Genomic DNA, 21,547 nt, shown 5'->3' on the forward strand with positions numbered 1-21,547 from the left:
AGGCTGTGCAAGTCAAGTCAATGGAATTTTGAGGACAGAGATAGTTTAGTTTAGAGATACAGCGCGGAAACAGGCTCTTCGGCCCACCGACCAGCGAATCCCGCACACTAACACTATCCTACACACACGAGGGACAATTTACACTTATACCAAGCCAATTAACCTTGGGGTGTGGAAGGAAACCGAAGATCTAAGAGAATGGGAGAAATTACCCAAGTACATGTCTGCCAAGCTTCTTGCATTGCACCCAAGACGACTTGAGGCTGTAATCGCTGCCAAAGGTGCCTCAACAAAGTGCTAAGTAAAGGATATTTCAGTTATTTATTTTCAATCACTCTGCAATATTTCTAAACACCTGTTTTCGCTTTTTTATTATGGGGTATTGTGTGTAGATTGATAATTTAAAAAAAAAAGAATTTAATCCATTTTAGAATAAGGTTGTAACGTAACAAAATGTGGAAAAAGTGAAGGGTTGTGAATACTTTGTGAATGCACTGTATCACGTGAGCTCACTGCCACATCCTCCCTTTGCTCAGATCGCGGTGATGCAGCAGGAGTTGACGGGCATGAAGCCGCTGCTGATGCAGCGGGACCAAGAGACGGAGGAGCTGGTGGGCAGCATTGCTGCTGATGCACAGGAGGTGGAGGTGGTGAAGAGGGTGGTGGAGGCGGAGGAGGAGGTGGTCAACATGGCCGCGCAGGTGGCTCGGGCCATCAAGGTGAACATCACCAGTCTGTTGTCACCTGTACCGGGGTACAGGGAAAAGCTTTTGTTGCGTGCTACACAATCTGTGGAAAGACAATACATGATTACAATCGAGCCATTCACAGTGTACAGATACATAATAAGTGAATAACGTTTAGTGCAAGGTAAAGCCAGCAAAGTCTGATCAAGGATAGACCGAGGGTCACCAATGTAGTTCAGGACCACTATCTGGTTGTGGTAGGATTTAGTTTAGTTTAGAGATACAGCGCGGAAACAGGCCCTTCGGCCCACCGAGTCCGCGTTGGCCAGCGATCCCCACTCACTAACACTACGCTACATACACTAGGGACAATTTACAATTTATACCTCGCTAATTGACTTACAAACCTGTACGTCTTTGGAGCGTGGGCGGAAACCGTAGAAAACCCACGCAGGTCACGGGGAGAGCGTACAATCTCCGTACAGACAGCACCTGTAGTTGGGATCGAACCCGGGTCTCTGGCGCTGCAAGCACTGTAAGACAGCAACTCTATCGCTGCGCCACCATGCCACTGTGAGGATGATTCCATTGCCAGATAACAGGTGTGAAAAAACTGTCCCTGAATCTGGAATATAGAAGTATGTTTGCAAGGACAGATGGCTCTCCCTGTAACACAAACCCGTCGGTTGCAGTGACCAAACACCGCTGGCCAGGACCATCACAGGACAGTGGAGGAGAAGCTCCTCTCCTCTCGTCCCAATGCAACTCACTGTGATCATCTCGTCAGGGTGAATGAGCATTCCTGCGCCATTACAAGTACACCATCGATCTGTGTGGTTTTGTTTAGTTTAGTTTAGAGATGCAGCCCAGATACAGGCCCATTGGCCGGCCCACCGAGTCCACACCGACCAGCCATCCCCTCGCACACTAGGGACAATTTACAATTTTACAAAGCCAATTTACCCTACAAACCTGTATGCTTTTGGAGTGTGGGAAGAAACCGGAGCACCCAGAGAAAACCCACGGAGGTCACGGAGAGAACGTACAGACAGCACCTGTAGTCGGGATTGAACCCGGGCCTCTGGCGCTGTGCGGCAGCACCTCTACTGCTACACCACTGTGCCACTGTGGGTGACGGGGTTCCCTTCATCAGGGCAATGATGGTGCTTCTGACCCAGTTTGCAACCTGGGCAACAGGCAACAGGCAACGGGAGAGGAGCTTTGATCCATGACCAGATACAGCGAAGGCCAGAGTATTGAGGGTTTTCACAGAGGTAAGGTCACGGCCTCCCAGTACAGGTGAACATGGAGCAGTACAGTACAGGAACACACCCTTCAGCCTACACAATGTGCCAACCACAATCCCAATCTAAACTAACGTCAGCTACGCTTTAGAATTCAGTCTTTAGAGATACAGTGCAGAAACAGGCCCTTTGGCCCAGCGAGTCCACACCGACCAGCGACCCCCCGCAGTATCCCACACACTGGGAACAATTTACACAAGGCCATTACGTGTCTGGAGTGTGGGAGGAAACCGGAGCACCCGGAGAAAACCCACGCAGTCACGGAGAGAATGTACAAACTCCATGCAGACAGCACCTGTAGTCAGGATGGAAGCTGAGTGGCCGCCATCTGTGAGGCAGCAACTCTGCCGCTGCATGTTCTGATTTCCCAAAGGTTCTGACAAGGTGGAACCGAGAGAGGTTCCTGCAGAAGGTCAGAAAATGGGGCTTAGCATCAGGCATCAACTTGGCAGCGACGTGGATAATAGATCCCATGGTCGGGGGCTCCCTGCGAGCGGGGCCAAGCCCTCAGTAGGCCCGACGGGACCCGCCCCGAGATAGCAGGGAATTGAAGGCAATATCTCCAAGTTTGCGGATGACACTAAGCTGGGGGGCAGTGTTAGCTGTGAGGAGGATGCTAGGAGACTGCAAGGTGACTTGGATAGGCTGGGTGAGTGGGCAAATGTTTGGCAGATGCAGTATAATGTGGATAAATGTGAGGTTATCCGCTTTGGTGACAAATACAGGAAAGTAGCCTATTATCTGAATGGTGGCCGATTAGGAAACAGGGAGATGCAACGAGACCTGGGTGTCATGGTACACCAGTCATTGAAAGTAGGCATGCAGGTGCAGCAGGCTGTAAAGAAAGCGAATGGTATGTTAGCTTTCATTGCAAAAGGATTTGAGTATAGGAAAGACTGGATAGACTTGGTTTATACTCTCTAGAATTTAGGAGATTGAGAGGGGATCTTATAGAAACTTACAAAATTCTTAAGGGGTTGGACAAGCTAGATGCAGGAAGATTGTTCCCGATATTGGGGAAGTCCAGGACAAGGGGTCACAGCTTAAGGATAAGGGGGAAATCCATTAAAACTGAGATGAGAAGAACTTTTTTCACACAGAGAGTGGTGAATCTCTGGAACTCTCTGCCACAGAGGGTAGTTGAGGCCAGTTCATTGGCTATATTTAAGAGGGAGTTAGATGTGGCCCTTGTGGCTAAGGGGATCAGGGGGTATGGAGAGAAGGCAGGTACGGGATACTGAGTTGGATGATCAGCCATGATCATATTGAATGCAGGCTCGAAGGGCCGAATGGCCTACTCCTGCACCTAATTTCTATGTTTCTATGATTTCTCTAACTTCAGGTAGGCCCGGCATTCCCTCTCTCTCTATCCCTCCCCCACCCAAGTCGCACTAACTTCTTATTTTCATCCTACAAACAGCCAACAATGGCCTGTTTCCTTTATTTTGTTTTGCATATTTTTCATTCATTTGTTCCATATCTCTCTACATCATTGTCTATATCTCTCGTTTCCCTTTCCTGAGATTTTCATTCTGAAGAAGGGTCACAATCTGAAGCGTCACCGATTCCTTCTCTCCAGAGATGGTGCCTGAGCCCCTGAGTTACTCCAGCATTATATGTCTATCATTACTCCTTGCTTGCCGCTGCCTGTGTGTGTCCGTGGTCAATGGTGACAGTGTGTTTGTGGTGCAGGTGGAGTGTGAGCAGGAGCTGAGTGTGGCCATGCCCGCACTGACCGCAGCCATCGCAGCCCTGGACACCCTCAAGGCCAGTGACATCACCCTGGTGAAGACCATGCAGAACCCCCCGTCTGGTGTCCGCCTCACCCTGACCGCCGTCTGTGTGCTCAAGGTAGGACCACCACCAGGAGGGGTGGCTGCACCATTCACCATGGTGTGTTGGATGATGGGTTCATGGATGGTGGGTTCGGTCTATGGATGGGGTGTTGGGTCTATGGATGGTGTGTTGGGTCTATAGATGATGTGTGTTGGGTCTATAGATGGTGTGTTGGGTCTATGGATGGTGGTGTTGGGTCTATGGATGGTGTGTTGGGTCTATGGATGGTGTGTTGGGTCTATGGATGGTGTGTTGGGTCTATGGATGGGGTGATGGGTCTATGGATGGGGTGTTGGGTCTATGGATGGGGTGTTGGGTCTATGGATGGGGTGTTGGGTCTATGGATGATGGGTTGGGTCTATTGATGGTCTGTTGGGTCTATTGATGGGGTGTTGGGTCTATGGATGGTGTGTTGGGTCTATGGATGGTGTGTTGGGTCTATGGATGATGGGTTGGGTCTATGGATGGGTTGGGTCTATGGATGGGGTGTGTTGGGTCTATGGATGGGGTGATGGGTCTATGGATGGGGTGTTGGGTCTATGGATGGGGTGTTGGGTCTATGGATGGTGGTGGTGGGTCTATGGATGGTGTGTTGGGTCTATGGATGGTGTGTTGGGTCTATGGATGGGGTGTTGGGTCTATGGATGGGGTGTTGGGTCTATGGATGGTGTGTTGGGTCTATGGATGGTGGTGTTGGGTCTATGGATGGGGTGGGTTGGGTCTATGGATGATGGGTTGGTCTATGGGTTATGGGTCTATGGATGATGTGTTGGGTCTATGGATGGTGTGTTTGGGTCTATGGATGGTGTGTTGGGTCTATGGATGGTGTGTTGGGTCTATGGATGGTGTGTTGGGTCTATGGATGGTGTGTTGGGTCTATGGATGGTGTGTTGGGTCTATGGATGGTGTGTTGGGTCTATGGATGGTGTGTTGGGTCTATGGATGGGGTGATGGGTCTATGGACATTTCCATAGGTATTTCCACATGTTATTGAGCAATGTCCAGTTGTGGGCGAGTGCCCGATGAACATCAGCTTTGACAGTGAAGGGAGGTGCCGTGCTGGTGTCGGTGGGACTGAGAGTATGGGCTTCACTCTGAGGTGTCAGTGCTGTCCCTGGCAAAGTTGGCCATTTGAACGGCGTCCCTTCACACATTGAGGGGACAGAGCTGATGTTTCCATGTCAGACAAGCAGTTGGCGTCTTTTAGATCAGTGAGTGTAGTGAGCTCCACTTGTAGACAAGCCTCCCAGTTCAGACCCAACCCTGACTACAGGCTCCGACAGTTGATCCGCCATTTTTCACAACAATTCTCATTCCGTGCCTTGCGTTCCACACTGGCTGTGATGCGTCGGCTCCAGCAGGCCCTCGCTCCGACCGTCCCGCAGCTCCCGGCCTCACTCACCCACACCTCAGCTGCACTTTATTCAACGCAGATCCACGCTCTCAACAAACGCTTCCTTTCCTGCCTGGACCCTACCAGGGATCACAAACTAGCCCGCCTCCAGACCGGTCCCTCCACCGACACTCCTCGACTCGACCGCCCTCAGGCCCATGCTGCCTGCCCGACCATCACGAGGCCGAGACCCACGAGTCTCCCCGGGACCATGGACCTCCACCGCCTCTCCCATGCCACCGCCGCCGACCCTCACCGCATCCCCGAACATCCGCTGACAGGGTATACCGAAGCTTCACCGTCCCGGGCCTCCACCAGCGACTCCTCCGACCCTTGCCACTCCACCGCCCAGCAGCGGGCCGCAGCCATCACCTTACCTGAATCCCAGGCTCAGCAACGGGCCTACAGTCTCCATGATGCAAACTCCACCAGCATCCTACTGCCCCCCCCCCACAGGGAACTTCAACGGGGGTTCCACTTGATCTTCCCCTTCCCCCTTGAGCCAGGGAGGTGCTGTGCTGGTGGCGGTGGGACTGAGAGTGTGGGCTTCACTCTGAGGTCTCCGAGTCAATGTCTCCCCCCGCCAGACAATGACTCGGCCACCATCTACTCACCTGCCTTCCTCCGGCCCCAACCCCCATCCTTGCCGTGTGTTCACCATCCCCCCCTGATACCGAACGGTCTGTCCTCAGCAGAGGCCTCAACTTTGTTTCCCTCCGTCCCCACCACAATGAGTTCCTCGTCCGCCACGATGTGGAGCTCTTCTTCCATTGCCTCCGCATCCAAGCGTTCTTCCATAGGAAGGAGCGCTCGCCCCCTAGTGATGACCCCTTCTCCCGTCTCCAATGGACCCTCTCCTCTTGGACTCCCCCTCATGGCCTTCTACCCTCTCTAGACCTCTTTATATCTAACTGCCGGCGGGACATCAACCGTCTCAACTTTTCCACTCCCCTGTCTCACTATAACCTCTCCCCCCCTGAACGTACAGCCCTCCGCTCACTCTGCAGCAACCCAGACTGGGTAATCAAACCCGCCGACAAGGAAGGTGCCGTGGTAGTCTGGCACACTGACCTCAACTGGACTGAGACTCTCAGCCACCTCCTCCCACTTATTCTTGGATCATGACCCCACAGACAAGCACCAGCCGTTAATCTCAAACACCATTACTGATTTCATCACTTCCGGCTCTCTGCCCTGTAAAGCCTCCAACCTTGTATCTTGTACCTTGTAACATTATCGTTCCCCACCTCCCATTTTAGCTTCTCTCCAAAATCCACTAACCTGGCAGACCCATTGTTTCTGCTTGTTCATGTCCCACTGAATTAATTTCCACATACCTCGACTCCATCCTATCCCTCCCCACCTATGTTCAAGACAACTCACACGCCCTTCGTCTCCTCAATGACTTCCGTTTTCCAGGCCCCCACTCCCTCATCTTCACTATGGATGTCTACACATCCATCCCCCACCAGGAGGGTCTTAAAGCCCTCTGTTTCTTCCTCGACCACAGAACCAGCCAAATTCCGTCTACCAATACTCTCCTCCGCCTTGCAGAGCTGGTCCTTACTTCTCCTTTGACACCTCCCACTTCCTCCAAATCAATGGTGTAGCTTTGGGTACTCGCATGGGCCCTAGCTATGTCTGCCTCTTTGTAGGGTATGTTCCAGGCGTACACTGGCCTGATCCCCAAATTCCAAATAACGACTGCATTGGTGCTACCACCTGCACCCATGCAGAACTCACTGAACATCAACTTCACCACTGATGTCCATCTCTTGGACCATCCCTGACATCTCCCTACCGTTTCTAGATCTCATCGTCTCCATCACAGGAAACAGACTGTTGACTGACATCTACTACAAACCTACTGACTCCCATAGCTATCTAGACTACATCCCACCCTGCTTCCTGTACAGATCACATCTGCGCCCAGGATTGGGTGTTCCATACATTTTTTAGGGGACAGGGGTTCCTCTCTTCCATTATAGATGAGGCTCTCACTAGTGTCTCCTTGATATCCTGCAACTCCGCTCTTGCTCCCCCTCCCCCTATTCGTAACAAGGACAGAGTCCCCCTTGTCTTCACCTTCCACCCCATCAGCCTTCACATACAGCATATAATCCTCCAAAACTATCGCCACCTCCAACAGGATCCCACTACTGGCCACATCTTCCCATCTCCACCCCTTTCTGTTTTCCGCAGAGACCGTTCCCTCTGAAAATCCCTAGTCAACCCCTCCCTTCCCACCCAAACCAACCTCTCCCCAAGTACTTTCCCCTGCAACCGCAGGAGATGCAACACCTGTCCCTTTACCTCCCCCTTCCACTCCGTCCAAGGACCCCGACAATCTTTCCAGATGAGGCAGATTTCACTTGCACCTCCTCCAACCCCATCTACTGTATCCACTGTTCCTGGTGTCAACATCTGTACACGGCGAGACCTCCGCTCAGTCCACCAACCTACCTGATCTCCCGGTTGCTCAGCACTTCAACTCCCCCTCCCATTCCCAATCTGACATTTCAGTCCTGGGCCTCCTCCATTGTCAGAGTGAAGCCCAGCTCAAATTGGAGGAACAGCAGCTTATATTTCGCTTGGATACCTTATACCCCAGCGGTATGAACGTTGACTTCTCTAACTTCAAGCAGCCCTTGCTTTCCCTCTCTCTCCATCCCCTTCCCATTTCCCAGCTCTCCCAATAGTCTTATTGTCTCCGACTACATTCTATCTTTGTCCCGCCCGCTCCCCAGACAATCTGAAGAAGGATCTCGACCCGAAACGTCACCCATTCCTTCTCTCCAGAGACGCTGCCTGGCCCGCTGAGTTACTCCAGCACTTCGTGCCTACACTTGCAGACATTTGGCGGTGGGTCCATGCCAAACCTTCACTCTTCTCCTGGCAAATGCATTGCTGGAGGCAAGCCTAAAAACCCTCACCCAGGATGTAGATTTAAATAGACACACGTTGGCTGGTCTGACCTTCTTTCACCTTTTCAGTGGACTCTCTCATTGTGGTCAGCGGCAATTCCAAGCTCATTCACTTTAATAGCTGCCAATGGTGTCAAGTTGGATAGGGTGCAGAGAACATCTGCAAACATGTTGCCAGGACTCAAGGTTGAGCAGGCTGGGACTCTGTTCTATGGAGGATGAGGGGTGATGTTATGGAGTTGTATAAAATCATGAGAGAAATAGATCTAGACGCATAAAGAAGGGGAATCGAGGACCAGAGGACATAGGTTCAAAATGAAGGGGAAAAGATTTAATAGGAAAACTGAGAGGTAACCTTTTCACACAAAGGGTGGTGGGTGTATGGAACAAGCTGCCAGAGGAGGTGGTTGTGGCTGGGACTGTCCCAACATTTAAGAAGCAGTTAAACTGGTCAATGGATAGGACAGGTTTGGAGGGATATGGACCAAACGCATACAGGTGGCACTAGTGTAGCTGGGACATATTGGCCGGTGTGAGCAAGTTGGGCTGAAGGGCCTGTTTCCACACTGTATCACTCTATGACATTAGCGTAGCTGGGACATGTTGTCTGGTGTGGGTGCGTTGGGCTGAAGGGCCTGTTTCCACACTGTATCACTCTATGACATTAGCGTAGCTGGGCCATGTTGTCTGGTGTGAGCAAGTTGGGCTGAAGGGCCTGTTTCCACACTGTATCACTCTATGACATTAGCGTAGCTGGGCCATGTTGTCTGGTGTGGGTGCGTTGGGCTGAAGGGCCTGTTTCCACACTGTATCACTATGACACCATGACATCTTTTCAAGGGAATTAAACCTGAGAAGAAGGTGGATGCCAATGGGAAGAGCACCGACGACTACTGGCCACCTGCGAAGAAGATGCTCGGAGACATGAAGTTCCTGGAGTCACTGAAGGTAGACGGGCACTGAGGGTGGGGGTCACTGAAGGTCAACGAGCACTGGGGATCAGGTTGACTGTGGGAGGAGGCAACAAGGATAGTGGCCGGGGATCACCAGGGTAGGGAGCTAAACATCACTGAGTGGCGGGGTCACAGAGGGCAGAGATTACAGAGGGTCAGGGTTACTGAGGGGCAGCTCCATTGAGGGTCAGTCTCAAGATGGGTCCCGACCCCAAACGTCACCTATTCTTTTGTGTCTATGAAGGTGTACAGTGTACAAATGCCTTCACTTGACCAAATCGCTAGTAAGGAAGGCAAATGCATGTATTTTGAGAGGACTAGAATACAAAAACAGGATGTAATGCTGAGGCTCTATAATAATAATAATAATAATATTAATAATAATAAATTTAATTTTTATAGCGCTTTTCTAAGACTCAAAGTCGCTTTACAATAGTAACAGACAATAGCAGACGGAGAAGCGGCGAACAAAGAGTGCCAGCGTCCTCTCCGTGCAGCACATAAAGAAAGAATACAGACATAACAATAATAAAGAGATTTAAACATAAAGAACATCCCCCCACAATGGTTCCCATTATGAGGGAAAGCACAAAGTCCAGTCCCCATCCCCAGTTCACCCATAGTCGGGCCCATTGAGGCCTCCACAGTTGCCTCCACGGAGGCCCGTTCTAGGCCGTTCTCGCCGGGTGATGGTGCTCCGGCGTCGGGAGAATCCTCACAGCGGCATGGGAACCCTGGAACGGCCGCTTCCGTACTGGAGGCCGCGGCTTCCGAAGCCAACAAGGCAGCGCCGGATGGAGCTCCACAACTGGTGATCTCATTGAGAGATCCCAGGCTCCCGATGTAAAGTAATGTCCAGGGAAGGCATCGCCCGCTCCGCGATAGCGCTCCAGCGCTGTGCCGCCGCCGAAGCCGTGGTACTGGGCGGTCCCCCGACAGGAAACGCCGCTCCAGGCCCGCTGGTAGGCCATGAGGACGGGTCGAAGAAGACTGCAGCCCAGTTAAAAACTGCCTCTCCAACCAGGTAGGGACACTGAAGGACAGTTCCCCCCCCCCCCCCCATAAAAAAGTTTAGACCTCCAAACAAAACACTTTAACTAACTAAAAATAAAAATAAAAGATGAAGAGACAGACAGCTGCTGACTGGGCAGCCGCGCACAGGACAGCGCCCCCAATATAAGGCACTATAAGGCGCTGGTCAGGCCGCATTTGGAGTATTGTGAGCAGTTTTAGGCACCATATCTACGGAAGGATGTGCTGTCTCTGGAGAGGGTCCAGAGGAGGTTTGCGAGAATGATCCCAGGAATGAGTGGGTTAACATATGACGATCGTTTAACCCACTGGGCCTGTATTCGCTGGAGTCATTGTCACTGAGTAATAGAATAATACAGTGGAAACAGACCCTTTGGTCCAACGCCCACACTGGCCAACAATGTCCCAGCTACACTTGCCTGCGTTTGGTCCATATCCCTCCAAATCTGCCCTGTCCGTTTACCTGTTCAACTGTTTCTTAAACGATGGGATAGTCCCAGCCTCAAATACCTCTTCTGGCAGCTTGTTCCATACACCCACCACCCTCTGTCTGAAAACGTTACCCCTATTACATCTTTTCCCCTTCACCTTGAACCTATATCCCCTGGTCCTCGATTCCCCTACTCTGTGTAAAAGACTCGGTGCATCTACCCGACCTATTCCTCTCATGATTTTATATACCTCTATAAGATCTCCCCTCATCCTCCTACGCTCCATGGAATAGAGACCCAGCCTACTCATGGACCCTCTCCGGCCCGATCCATAACGATCTTAAACATAATCGAACTGTGGTCACTGGTCCCAAAAAGCTCCACCACACACATTTCATTAACTTGCCCATCCCAATTTCCCAATACTAGATCCAGCATTGCCCTCTGGCATGTGGGGGCCTCCACACACTGTTTAAGAAAGCTCTTCTGATCACTTTTGAGGAATTGCACCCCATCTAAACCCTTCACGCTATGATTTTCCCAGTCTATATTGGGAAAGTTAAAATCCCCTACTACAACAACAACCTTATTTGACCTGCAGCTGTCTTGCAATCTCCCAGCACATTTGTTCTTCTAATTCCCGTTGACTATTTGGGGGTCTGTAGTACACCCCAACAAGGTGGTCATCCCTTTCTTGTTCCTCAGCTCCACCCATATAGCCTCATTAGATGAACCGTCTGTAATGTCACCTCTGAACACAGCCTTAACCACCAATGCAACTCCCCCTCCTCTTTTTCCCCGTCTCTCCTGAAGCTCCTGTACCATGGAACATTGAGCTGCCAGTCCTGCCCCTCCCTTAACCAGGTTTCAGTCATGGCTACAATGTCCCAGTCGCTCGTTGAAGAATGAGGGGGCCCTCATTGAAACCTACCGAATAGGGAAAGGCCTGGATAGATGTGGAGAAACATATAAACATAGACCCTTCGAGCCAGCACCGCCATTCATTGTGATCATGGCTGATCGTCCCCAATCAATAACCCATGCCTGCCTTCTCCCCATTTCCCTTGATTCTACTAGCCCCTAGAGCTCTATCTAACTCTCTCTTAAATCCATCCAGTGATTGGTCTCTGCAGGGTGGCCGGGAATTCCACAAATTCACAACTCTCTGGGTGAAAACTTTTTTTCTCACCTCAGTCTTAAATGACCTCCCCTTTATTCTAAGACTGTGGCCCCTGGTTCTGGACTCGCCCAACATTGGGAACATTTTTCCTGCATCTTGCTTGTCCTGTCTTTTTATAATTTTATATGTTTCTATAAGATTACCCCCTCATCCTTCTAAACTCCAGTGAATACAAGCCTAGTCTTTTCAATCTTTCCTCATATGACAGTCCCGCCATCCCAGGGATCAATCTCGTGAACCTACGCTGCACTGCCTCAATCACAAGGATGTCCTTCCTCAAAGTAGGAGACCAAAACTGTACGCAATACTCCAGATGTGGTCTCACCAGAGCCCTATACAACTGCAGAAGAACCTCTCTACTCCTATATTGAAATCCTCTTGTTATGAAGGCCAACATTCCATTATCTTTCTTCACTGCCTGCTGTACCTGCACGCCAACTTTCAGTGACCGGTCTACAAGGACGCCCAGGTCTCGCTGCACCTCCCCCTTACCTAACCTAACCCCATTGAGATAATAATCTGCCCCCTTGTTTTTGCCACCAAAGTGGATAACCTCACATTTATCTATATTATACTGCATCTGCCACGCATCTGCCCACTCACTCAACCTGTCCAGGTCACCCTGCAACCTCCTTACATCCTCTTCACAGTTCACTCTGCCACCCAGCTTTGTGTCATCAGCAAACTTGCTAGTGTTGCTCCTAATTCCCTCTTCCAAATCATTAATGGAGAGGATGTTTCCACTAATGGGAGAGTCTAGGAGGCCACAGCCTCAAATAAAAGGACATAGCTTTAGCAAGGAGATGAGGAGGAATTTATTTAGTCAGCTGGTGGTGAATCTGTGGAATTCTTTGCCACAGAAGGCTGTGGAGGCCGTCAATGGATATTTTTAAGCCAGAGATAAATAGATTCTCCGTTATTACAGGTAACAGAGGTTATGGGGAGAAGGCAAGAGAATAGGATTAGCAGAGTGAGATCAGCCACTATTGAACGGTGAGGTAGACTTGGTGGGCTCCTATCACTTATGAACATAGTTTTCTTTAGTCAGATGGTGGTGAGGAGGGTTGGCGAGAGCTACCCAGCAGGGGGGTGGGGGGGGGAGACCACTGAGCCAGCGGGGGGAGGGGGGGGGGGGGGGGGGAGGGCTGGTGTCACGTGCAGTGGCAGGCAGTAGATAGGACTGTTCGGTGAACGTTTGTAATTTTGTTGGCACCAGAAGTCTGCTGTGTGATTTCACTGTGTTGTATGCAAAACAGAGCATTTCATTGTAGATAGACACACAATGCTGGAGTTACTCAGCGGGACTGGCAGCTTCATTATGCAGAGAAGGAATGGCTGATGTTTTGGGCTGAGACCCTTCTTCAGACTGAGAGTTGGGGGAGAGGGAGTCTAGAGATATGGAAAGGTAGGGTGTGAAACACAGATCAAAGGGGACGTTGAACAAGGAAATGTAGACTGGCTCATTGTTGGCAGAGGGGAAGGTGACAACGAGGCATACAATCAGTAATATTTAATCAGGAGGACAGTTGAACGTCGAAGAACTACGATGGGGGAGTGACAGAGAGAGAGGGAATGCCAGGGTTACCTGAAGTTGGTGAAATCAATATTCATACCATTGGGATGTAAGTTGCCCAAGCGAAATATGGAATGTGCAAAGGAAATGTAGAATGGTTGATTGTTACCAAGGTACATGTGACAATACAGTTTCATTGAAACACTATTTTCCACAGGAGTTTGATAAGGACAACATCCCAGCTAAGGTGACAGCTCACATCCGAAGAGACTTTATCAACAACCCTGACTTCCAGCCAGCGGTCATCAGGAACGTGTCATCAGCCTGCGAGGGTCTCTGTAGCTGGGTCCAAGCCATCGAAGTCTACGATAATGTAGCAAAGGTAAAGCAGACGTCACTCTCACGTCCTGACTCAAGGAGAGAGAATAAAATGAAGGAAATGTGTAGCAAGGAACTGCAGATGCTGGTTTACACCGAAGATAGACACAAAAGGCTGGAATAACTGTGGGACAGGCAGCATCTCTGGAGAGAAGGAATGGGTGGCGTTTCAGGTCGAGACTCTTCTTCCAACTGTATTCAGGTTACCAGCTGTTATCAGGCAACTGGAGCATCCTACCACAACTAGAGAGCAGTCCTGAACTACCATCTACCTCATCTACTGCGGACTATCCTTGATCAGACTTTACTAGTTTCACCTTGCACTAAACGTTATTCCCAAATCATGTATATAAACACAAAATGGTGGAGTAACAGTGGGTCAGACAGCATCTCTGGAGTAAAGGAATAAGTGATGTTTTGGGTCAAGACCTTTCTTCAGACCCTATTTCAGAGCAAGTTGTGTCAGTTGAAGTGCTCCAGCTTATTGTGTCTATCTGCGGTTTAAACAAGCATCCTACACACTTATCGTGTATCTGTACAGTGTAAATGGGTCAATTGTAATCATGTATTAAACATAGAAACATAGAAAATAGGTGCAGGAGGAGGCCATTCGGCCCTTCGAGCCAGCACCGCCATTCATTGTGATCATGGCTGATCGTCCCCTATCAATAACCCGTGCCTGCCTTCTCCCAATATCCCTTGACTCCTAGAGCTCTATCTAACTGTCTCTTAAATCCATCCAGTGACTTGGCCTCCACTGCCCTCTGTGGCAGGGAATTCCACAAATTCACAACTCTCTGGGTGAAAAAGTTTTTTCTCACATCAGTCTTAAATGACCTCCCCTTTATTCTAAGACTATGGCCCCTGGTTCTGGACTATTGTCTTTGCGCTGACTGGTTAGCACGACAACAAAAGCTTTTCACTGTTCCTCGGTACATGTGACCATAAACTAAACTAAACATTTAATATTTATTCAGATTATTTATCCACCAATGCTTGCACATCACAAAAGTATCAATATTGGTATTAAAACAAAGTGTGGAAAGCAGTATGAATATTGATTTTTCACATTTTAAGTGACCCTTGCCTCCCCCACCTCTTCCCATCATTCCCACACACAGTACTAGTTTCACTGTCGTCCTGCTGATTTTTACTGTTCGTACCCTCTCCTTATCACATCTTCCACTGCCAACAATAGACCATTGTGGGCTCCACCTTTCCTTGATCATCGTTGATGGCCTTAATTTGATCTTTTCATAGCTTTCAGTCTTTTGTTCTTTGTACCTTTTCATATCTCTGGATTTCCCTCTCTCCCCTGACTCTCATACTGAAGAACGTCACCTATACCTATTCCCCAGAGATGCTGCCTGACCTGCTGAGTTACTCCAGCATCTTGTGTCTATCTTCAACAATAGCATCATATACTGTACAGGGCCTAGGTACATGCCGTCTATACATATAGATCTATACCGGTATAGAAGTGTGAAAACGCACACCTCCAGATTCAGGGAGTTTCTTCCCAGCTGTTATCAGGCAACTGAACCATCCTACCACAAGCAGAGAGCAGTCCTGAGCTACTATCTACCTCATTGGTGACTCTCGGTCTATCCTTGATCGGACTTTACTGGCTTTATCTTGCACTAAACGTTATTCCCTTATCATGTATCTGTAAATTGCTGGATTGTAATCATGTTATCTTTCTGCTGACTGGTTAGCAGGCAACAAGTGCTTTTCACTGTACCTCAGTACACGTGACAATAAACTAAACTGAACTCAACTTGATGGGGTAGACAATCAGAACGTTGCTCCCAGGCTGGAAGGGTCAAATACTAGAGGGCGCAGCTTTTAGTGAGAGAGGGGAAGTTTACAGGAGGTGTGTGGAGGGCGATTATTGTCCAGAGTGTGGTCGGTGCTGGAACAACCAACTGGCGGTGATGGTGGAGGCAGATACTGTAGTAACATTGACAAGAGTGTTGGATAGGCACAACATGGATATGCAGGGACTGGAGGCACATGGATTATGTGCAGGCATGGGTTGATCTTCACATGATAGGAGCACAATTAGGCCATTCGGCCCATCAAGTCTACTCCACCATTCATCTCTTCCTCCTAGCTCCAAATCTCCAGCCATCTCCCCATAACTTCTGACATGGCACCTTGTTCGACACAGACATTGTGGGCCGAAGGGCCAGTTCAGATTCACCACGCTCTGAGTAAAGAAATTCTTCTTCATCTCCTTTCTAAAGCTACGTCCTTTTAATCTGAGGTTGTGCCCTCTGGTCCTACACTCTCCCACTAGTGGAAACATCTTCTCCACATCCACACTATCCAGGCCTTTCACTGACTTCCTGAGTCTTCACCAACTTTCCATGCCTTCCTGACTTTTGTACTCAGTCCACCTACCGCCAAAGGCAGGCATACCAATTGACCTACACACCTGCACGTCTTTGGAGTGAGGGAGGAAACCGTAGCACCCGGAGAAAACCCACGCAGGTCACAGGGAGAACGTACAAACTCCATACAGACAGCACCCGTAGTCAGGATGGAACCCGGGTCTCTGGTTCTGTGAGGCAGCAACTCTACCCGCTGTACAGGTACAAGTGGTAAGTAAAAGGCTGGTAGGAGACATATATATATATATATATGTTTGGGTAGGGTGGGGAGGTCACAGCGCCATAGAAATGCATGCGGCTGTAATGGTTCAGTTTTTTTTAATTTAGTTTAGAGATACATAGCGGAAACAGGCCCTTTGGCCCATCAAATCCACGCCGACCATCGATCCTTGTACACTAATTCTATCCTACACACACTAGGTCGTGGTGAATCTGAACTGGCCCTTCGGGCCCACAATAGAATTCTATTTGAGCTTTTTCTGATCATTGAAGGTGTGTTGACCTCTTTCAGATCGTGGCCCCGAAGCGGCAGAAGCTGGCAGAGGCAGAGGCAGAGCTGGCAATCCAAATGGAGAAGCTGAACAAGAAGAGGGGCGAGCTGATCCAGGTCAGGAGCAAGCTGCAGGTCCTCCAGGGACAACTGGCCCACAAAGTGGCAGAGAAACAGCAACTGCAACACAGCATCCAGATGACCCTGTGAGTTGCTCACATCCCAGCTCACGGTACTGGCTCGCGGTAGAAAGACATATACTCCTCCCGTTATAACCACACACAATCTCGTGCCCACAGTGAAAGGCTTTTGTTGCGTGCTAACCAGTCAGCAGAAAGACAATACATGATTACCATCGAGCCGTCCACAGTGTACAGATACAGGATGAGGGAATATCCAGGAGTTAATATCCAGGACACAGGTTTAGGATGAGGGGGAAACATTTAATAGGGACCTGAGGGTGGTGGGTGTGTGGAACGAGCTGCCGGAGAAGGTAGTTGAGGCAGGGACTATCGCAGCATTTAAGAAACAGTTAGACAGGGACATGGATAGGACAGGTTTAGAGGGATTTGGGCCAAACGCAGGCAGGTGGGACTAGTGCAGCTGGGACATGTTGGCCGGTGTGGGCAAGACTCTATGACCAGGGGATTTGAGAACCAGATGACATTGGATTAAGGTGAGGAAGGGGGGGGGGGGGGGGGGGGGGGGCATGGGAGGGGAGGTAACGTTTCACAAGTTCACAAGTTGTAGATGCAGAATTAAGCTATTCGGCCAATCAATTCTACTCTGCCATTCAATAATGGCTGATTTATCTTTCCTTCTCAGCCACATTCTACTGCCAATTCACACTCATCATTCCTCCAGCTTCACAATTCACACTCATCATTCCTCCAGCTTCACAATTCGCACCTTGTCAATCCTCAAGCTTCTCAATTGGCAGCTTGTGATCAGATCCCCTGTGGTGGGTTTGGGGGGAGCTCAGTGCCCCAGGCTGGGTTTGGAGTTCAGACCACTCCTGGGTGGGTTTGGGGTGATGTGGTCATGCCAGGGTGGGCCGCGGTGTGCGGCTCCTTCTCTCCGCCCCCCCTCACAACGTGCGTGTGTGTGTGTGTGTGTGTGTGTGTGTGTCTGTGTCTGTGTGTGTGTGTGTGTGTGTGTGTGTGTGTGTGTGTGTGTGTGTGTGTGTGTGTGTGTGTGTGACTGTGTGTGTGTGTGTGTGTGTGTGTGTGTGTGGGCTGTGTGTGTGTGTGTGTGTGTGTGCGAGTGTGTGCGTGCGCGTGTGTGTGTGTGGTGTGTGTGCGTGCGTGCGTGCGTATGTGTTACAGGTTGAAGCTGGAGCGAGCTGACAAGCTGATAGCCGGGCTGGGAGGGGAGCGGAATCGCTGGACCTGTATTGCGCAGCAGTTGGACGACACGTACCAGAACATCATCGGTGACGTGGTGCTGAGTGCCGGCATGGTCGCCTATCTGGGACCTTTCACTCCCGAATACCGGCAGGTGAGGCGGACGTACTGGTGGCCGGTGTAGGGACAACCGTGTGATTCTCCGGATAGACACAAAATGCTGGAGTAACTCAGCGGCTCAGGATTCTCCTACTCTGATAGGTACAGCAGGCAGTGAAGAAAGCGAATGGCATGTTGGCCTTCATAACGAGAGGATTTGAGTATAGGAGCAAGGAGGTCCTTTTGCAGTTATACAGGGCCCTGGTGAGACCACATCTGGAGTATTGTGTGCAGTTTTGGTCCCCTAATTTGAGGAAGGACAATCTTGCTATTGAGGCAGTGCAGCGTAGGTTCACGAGATTGATCCCCAGGATGGCGAGACTGTCTTATGAGGAAAGATTGGAAAGACTGGGCTTGTATTCACTGGAGGATGAGAGGGAATCTTACAGAAACATATAAAACTATAAAAGAACTGGACAAGCTAGATGCAGGAAAAATGTTCCCAAACCTGGGGCCATAGCCTTAGAATAAAGGGGAGGTCATTTACAACTGAGATGAGAAAAAAAACGTTTTCACCCAGGGAGTCGTGAATTTGTGAATTCCCTGCCAGAGAAGGCAGTGGAGGCCAATTCACTGGATGAATTTAGAAGAGATTTAGATAGAGCTCTGGGGGCTAGCAGAATCAAGGGATATGGGGGAGAAGGCAGGCACTGATTGTGGATGATCAGCCATGATCACAATGAATGGCGGTGCTGGCTCGAAGGACCAAATGGCCTCCTCCTGCACCTATTTTCAATGTTTCTATGTTTCTTTCTGTGTATACAACATCACCGTTACATCAGTGGCGCAGCGGTAGAGTTGCTGCCTCATAGCGCCAGAGACCCAGGTTCCATCCTGACTACGGGTGCTGTCTGTGCGGTTTGTACCTTCTCCCCGTGACCTGCGTGAGTTTTCTTCAGCTTCTACTCTTTCCTTCCGCACTCCAGATGTACAGCTTTGTAAGGTCTTTGGCTTTGGTGTATGTGTACATTGTCCCTATTGTGTGTAGGATAGTGTTAGTGTGCGGGGATCGATAGTTGGCGCGGACTCGGTGCCCGAAGGACATGTTTCCATGATGTATCTCTAAACTAAACTAAACAAAAATGTTTCACGTACTGCATTGTTCATTGTTCATATGAGCAGAATTAAGCCATTCGGCCCATCAAGCATTCTCCGCCATTCTATCATGACTGATCTATCTTTCTCTCTTAACCCCATTCTCCTGCCTTCTCCTCACAACCCCTGACACCCGTACTAATCAAGAATCTAGCTATCTCCGCCTTAACAATATCCATTGACTTGGCCTCCACAGCCATCTGTGGCAAAGAATTCCCCAGGTTCACCACCCACTGACTGAAGAAATTTCTCCTCATCTCCTACCTAAAGGTGCGTCGTATTGTTCTAATTGTGTCCTCCCTGTCACACAGAACGTGCTGAAGGAATGGTTGAGCATGTGCAAGCAGAAGCAAATCCCTGTCTCCAACATCTTCTCCCTGTCTAACACGCTGGGCGATCCAGTGAGCATCCTGGAGTGGCAACTGCATGGACTGCCCAGGGACATGTAAGCATTATGTGTCAGGGGTTATGGAGGGAAGGCAGGAGAATGGGGTTGGGAGGGAGAGTTAGATCAGCCATGATTGAATGGCGGAGTAGACTCGATGGGCCGAATGGCCTAATTGTGCTCCTAACACTTGTGAGCATCAACTTATGCCTGCACACAGTCCATATTCCTCCATTCCCTGCACATCCATGAGCCAATCCAAGAGTCTTGTTCATGCCATTATTGTATCTTCCTCCACCATCAACGGCGATAGGTTGTTGCAGGCGCACACCCACTAACCTCCATGTAATAATGATGCCCTGCACACCTCCTGTAAACCTTCACCTCTCATCATCAAGCTGTGGCCTCCAGTATTGATGGTGGTGCAGACGCCTCCTACAGTGTTGGTGTCCACTTAGGTTCTCCGTCGACAACGCCATTATCGTCACCTCTGCCCAGCGCTGGCCTCTCATGATCGACCCGCAGGGCCAGGCCAACAAGTGGGTGAAGAACATGGAGAAATGCAACAAGCTCCACGTCTGCAAGCTCACCGAGTCTGACTACATCCGCACGCTGGGCAACTGCGTTCAGGTAAATGCCGCTCTAGCCCTGCGTCAGGGCGAATTCTCACACTTCAGTCCTTCTCCAGAGACATCTCCTGTCTGGTCAGTTGTGTCCAGAGTTGAGTGTTGGGGAGCCGAGGTGTGGCCTTGCATTGCCACCATCCACATACCAATTTAGGAATACTGTGCGGAAACAGACTCTTGACCCACCGAGTCCATGCTGACCCAGTGGTCTCAGCACATTAACACCATCCTACACTAGGGACAATTTACAAAGATACCAAACCAATTAACCTACAAACCTGTACGTCTTTGGAGTGTGGGAGAAAACCAATGATTTAGGAGAAAACCCACGCAGGTCACGGGGACACACGCAGGTCACGGGGACACGGGGACACACGCAGGTCACGGGGACACGGGGACACACGCAGGTCACGGGGGACACGGGGACACACACGCAGGTCACACAGGGACGCACGCAGGTCATGGGGACGCACGCAGGTCACGGGGACGCACGCAGGTCACGGGGTCACGGGGACGCACGCAGGTCACGGGGACACGCAGGTCACAGGGACGCACGCAGGTCACGGGGACGCACGCAGGTCACGGGGACACGCAGGTCACAGGGACGCACACGCAGGTCACGGGGACACGCAGGTCACAGGGACGCACGCAGGTCACGGGGACACGCAGGTCACAGGGACGCACGCAGGTCACGGGGACACGCAGGTCACAGGGACGCACGCAGGTCACGGGGACACGCAGGTCACGGGGACACGCAGGTCACAGGGACACACGCAGGTCACGGGGGACGCACGCAGGTCACGGGGACACACGCAGGTCACAGGGACACACGCAGGTCACGGGGACACGGGGACACACGCAGGTCACGGGGACGCACGCAGGTCACGGGGACACGGCAGGTCACAGGGACACACGCAGGTCACGGGGACACGGGGACACACGCAGGTCACGGGGACGCACGCAGGTCACGGGGACACGCGCAGGTCACAGGGACACACGCAGGTCACGGGGGGACACGGGGACACACGCAGGTCACGGGGACACGCAGGTCACAGGGACACACGCAGGTCACGGGGACACACGCAGGTCACGGGGACACGCGCAGGTCACAGGGACACACGCAGGTCACGGGGGACACACGCAGGTCACGGGGACACGCAGGTCACAGGGACACACGCAGGTCACGGGGACACACGCAGGTCACGGGGACACGCAGGTCACAGGGACACATGCAGGTCACGGGGACACACGCAGGTCACGGGGACACGCAGGTCACAGGGACACACGCAGGTCACGGGGACACGGGGGGGGACACACGCAGGTCACGGGGACGCACGCAGGTCACGGGGACGCACGCAGGTCACGGGGACACGGGGACACATGCAGGTCACGGGGACACGGGGACACACGCAGGTCACGGGGACAC

At 50.9% G+C, this 21,547-nt stretch overlaps 1 protein-coding gene across 1 annotated transcript in view; it reads left to right on the forward strand.

Annotated features, from left to right (window-relative positions):
• LOC129708029 (dynein axonemal heavy chain 3-like) overlaps window positions 1–21,547 on the forward strand; it is a 426,708-nt gene that overhangs the window by 275,754 nt on the left and 129,407 nt on the right. The window contains exons 56-63 of the mRNA XM_055653570.1: window positions 537–719; window positions 3,683–3,841; window positions 8,984–9,091; window positions 13,470–13,634; window positions 16,535–16,719; window positions 17,839–18,010; window positions 19,422–19,555; window positions 19,954–20,125. Coding sequence (XP_055509545.1) covers window positions 537–719; window positions 3,683–3,841; window positions 8,984–9,091; window positions 13,470–13,634; window positions 16,535–16,719; window positions 17,839–18,010; window positions 19,422–19,555; window positions 19,954–20,125 — 1,278 coding nt within the window. The remainder of the gene's footprint in view (window positions 1–536; window positions 720–3,682; window positions 3,842–8,983; window positions 9,092–13,469; window positions 13,635–16,534; window positions 16,720–17,838; window positions 18,011–19,421; window positions 19,556–19,953; window positions 20,126–21,547) is intronic.

Source organism: Leucoraja erinacea, chromosome 22, assembly GCF_028641065.1.
Source record: "Leucoraja erinacea ecotype New England chromosome 22, Leri_hhj_1, whole genome shotgun sequence".
NCBI classification, from domain to species: Eukaryota; Metazoa; Chordata; class Chondrichthyes; order Rajiformes; family Rajidae; genus Leucoraja; species Leucoraja erinaceus.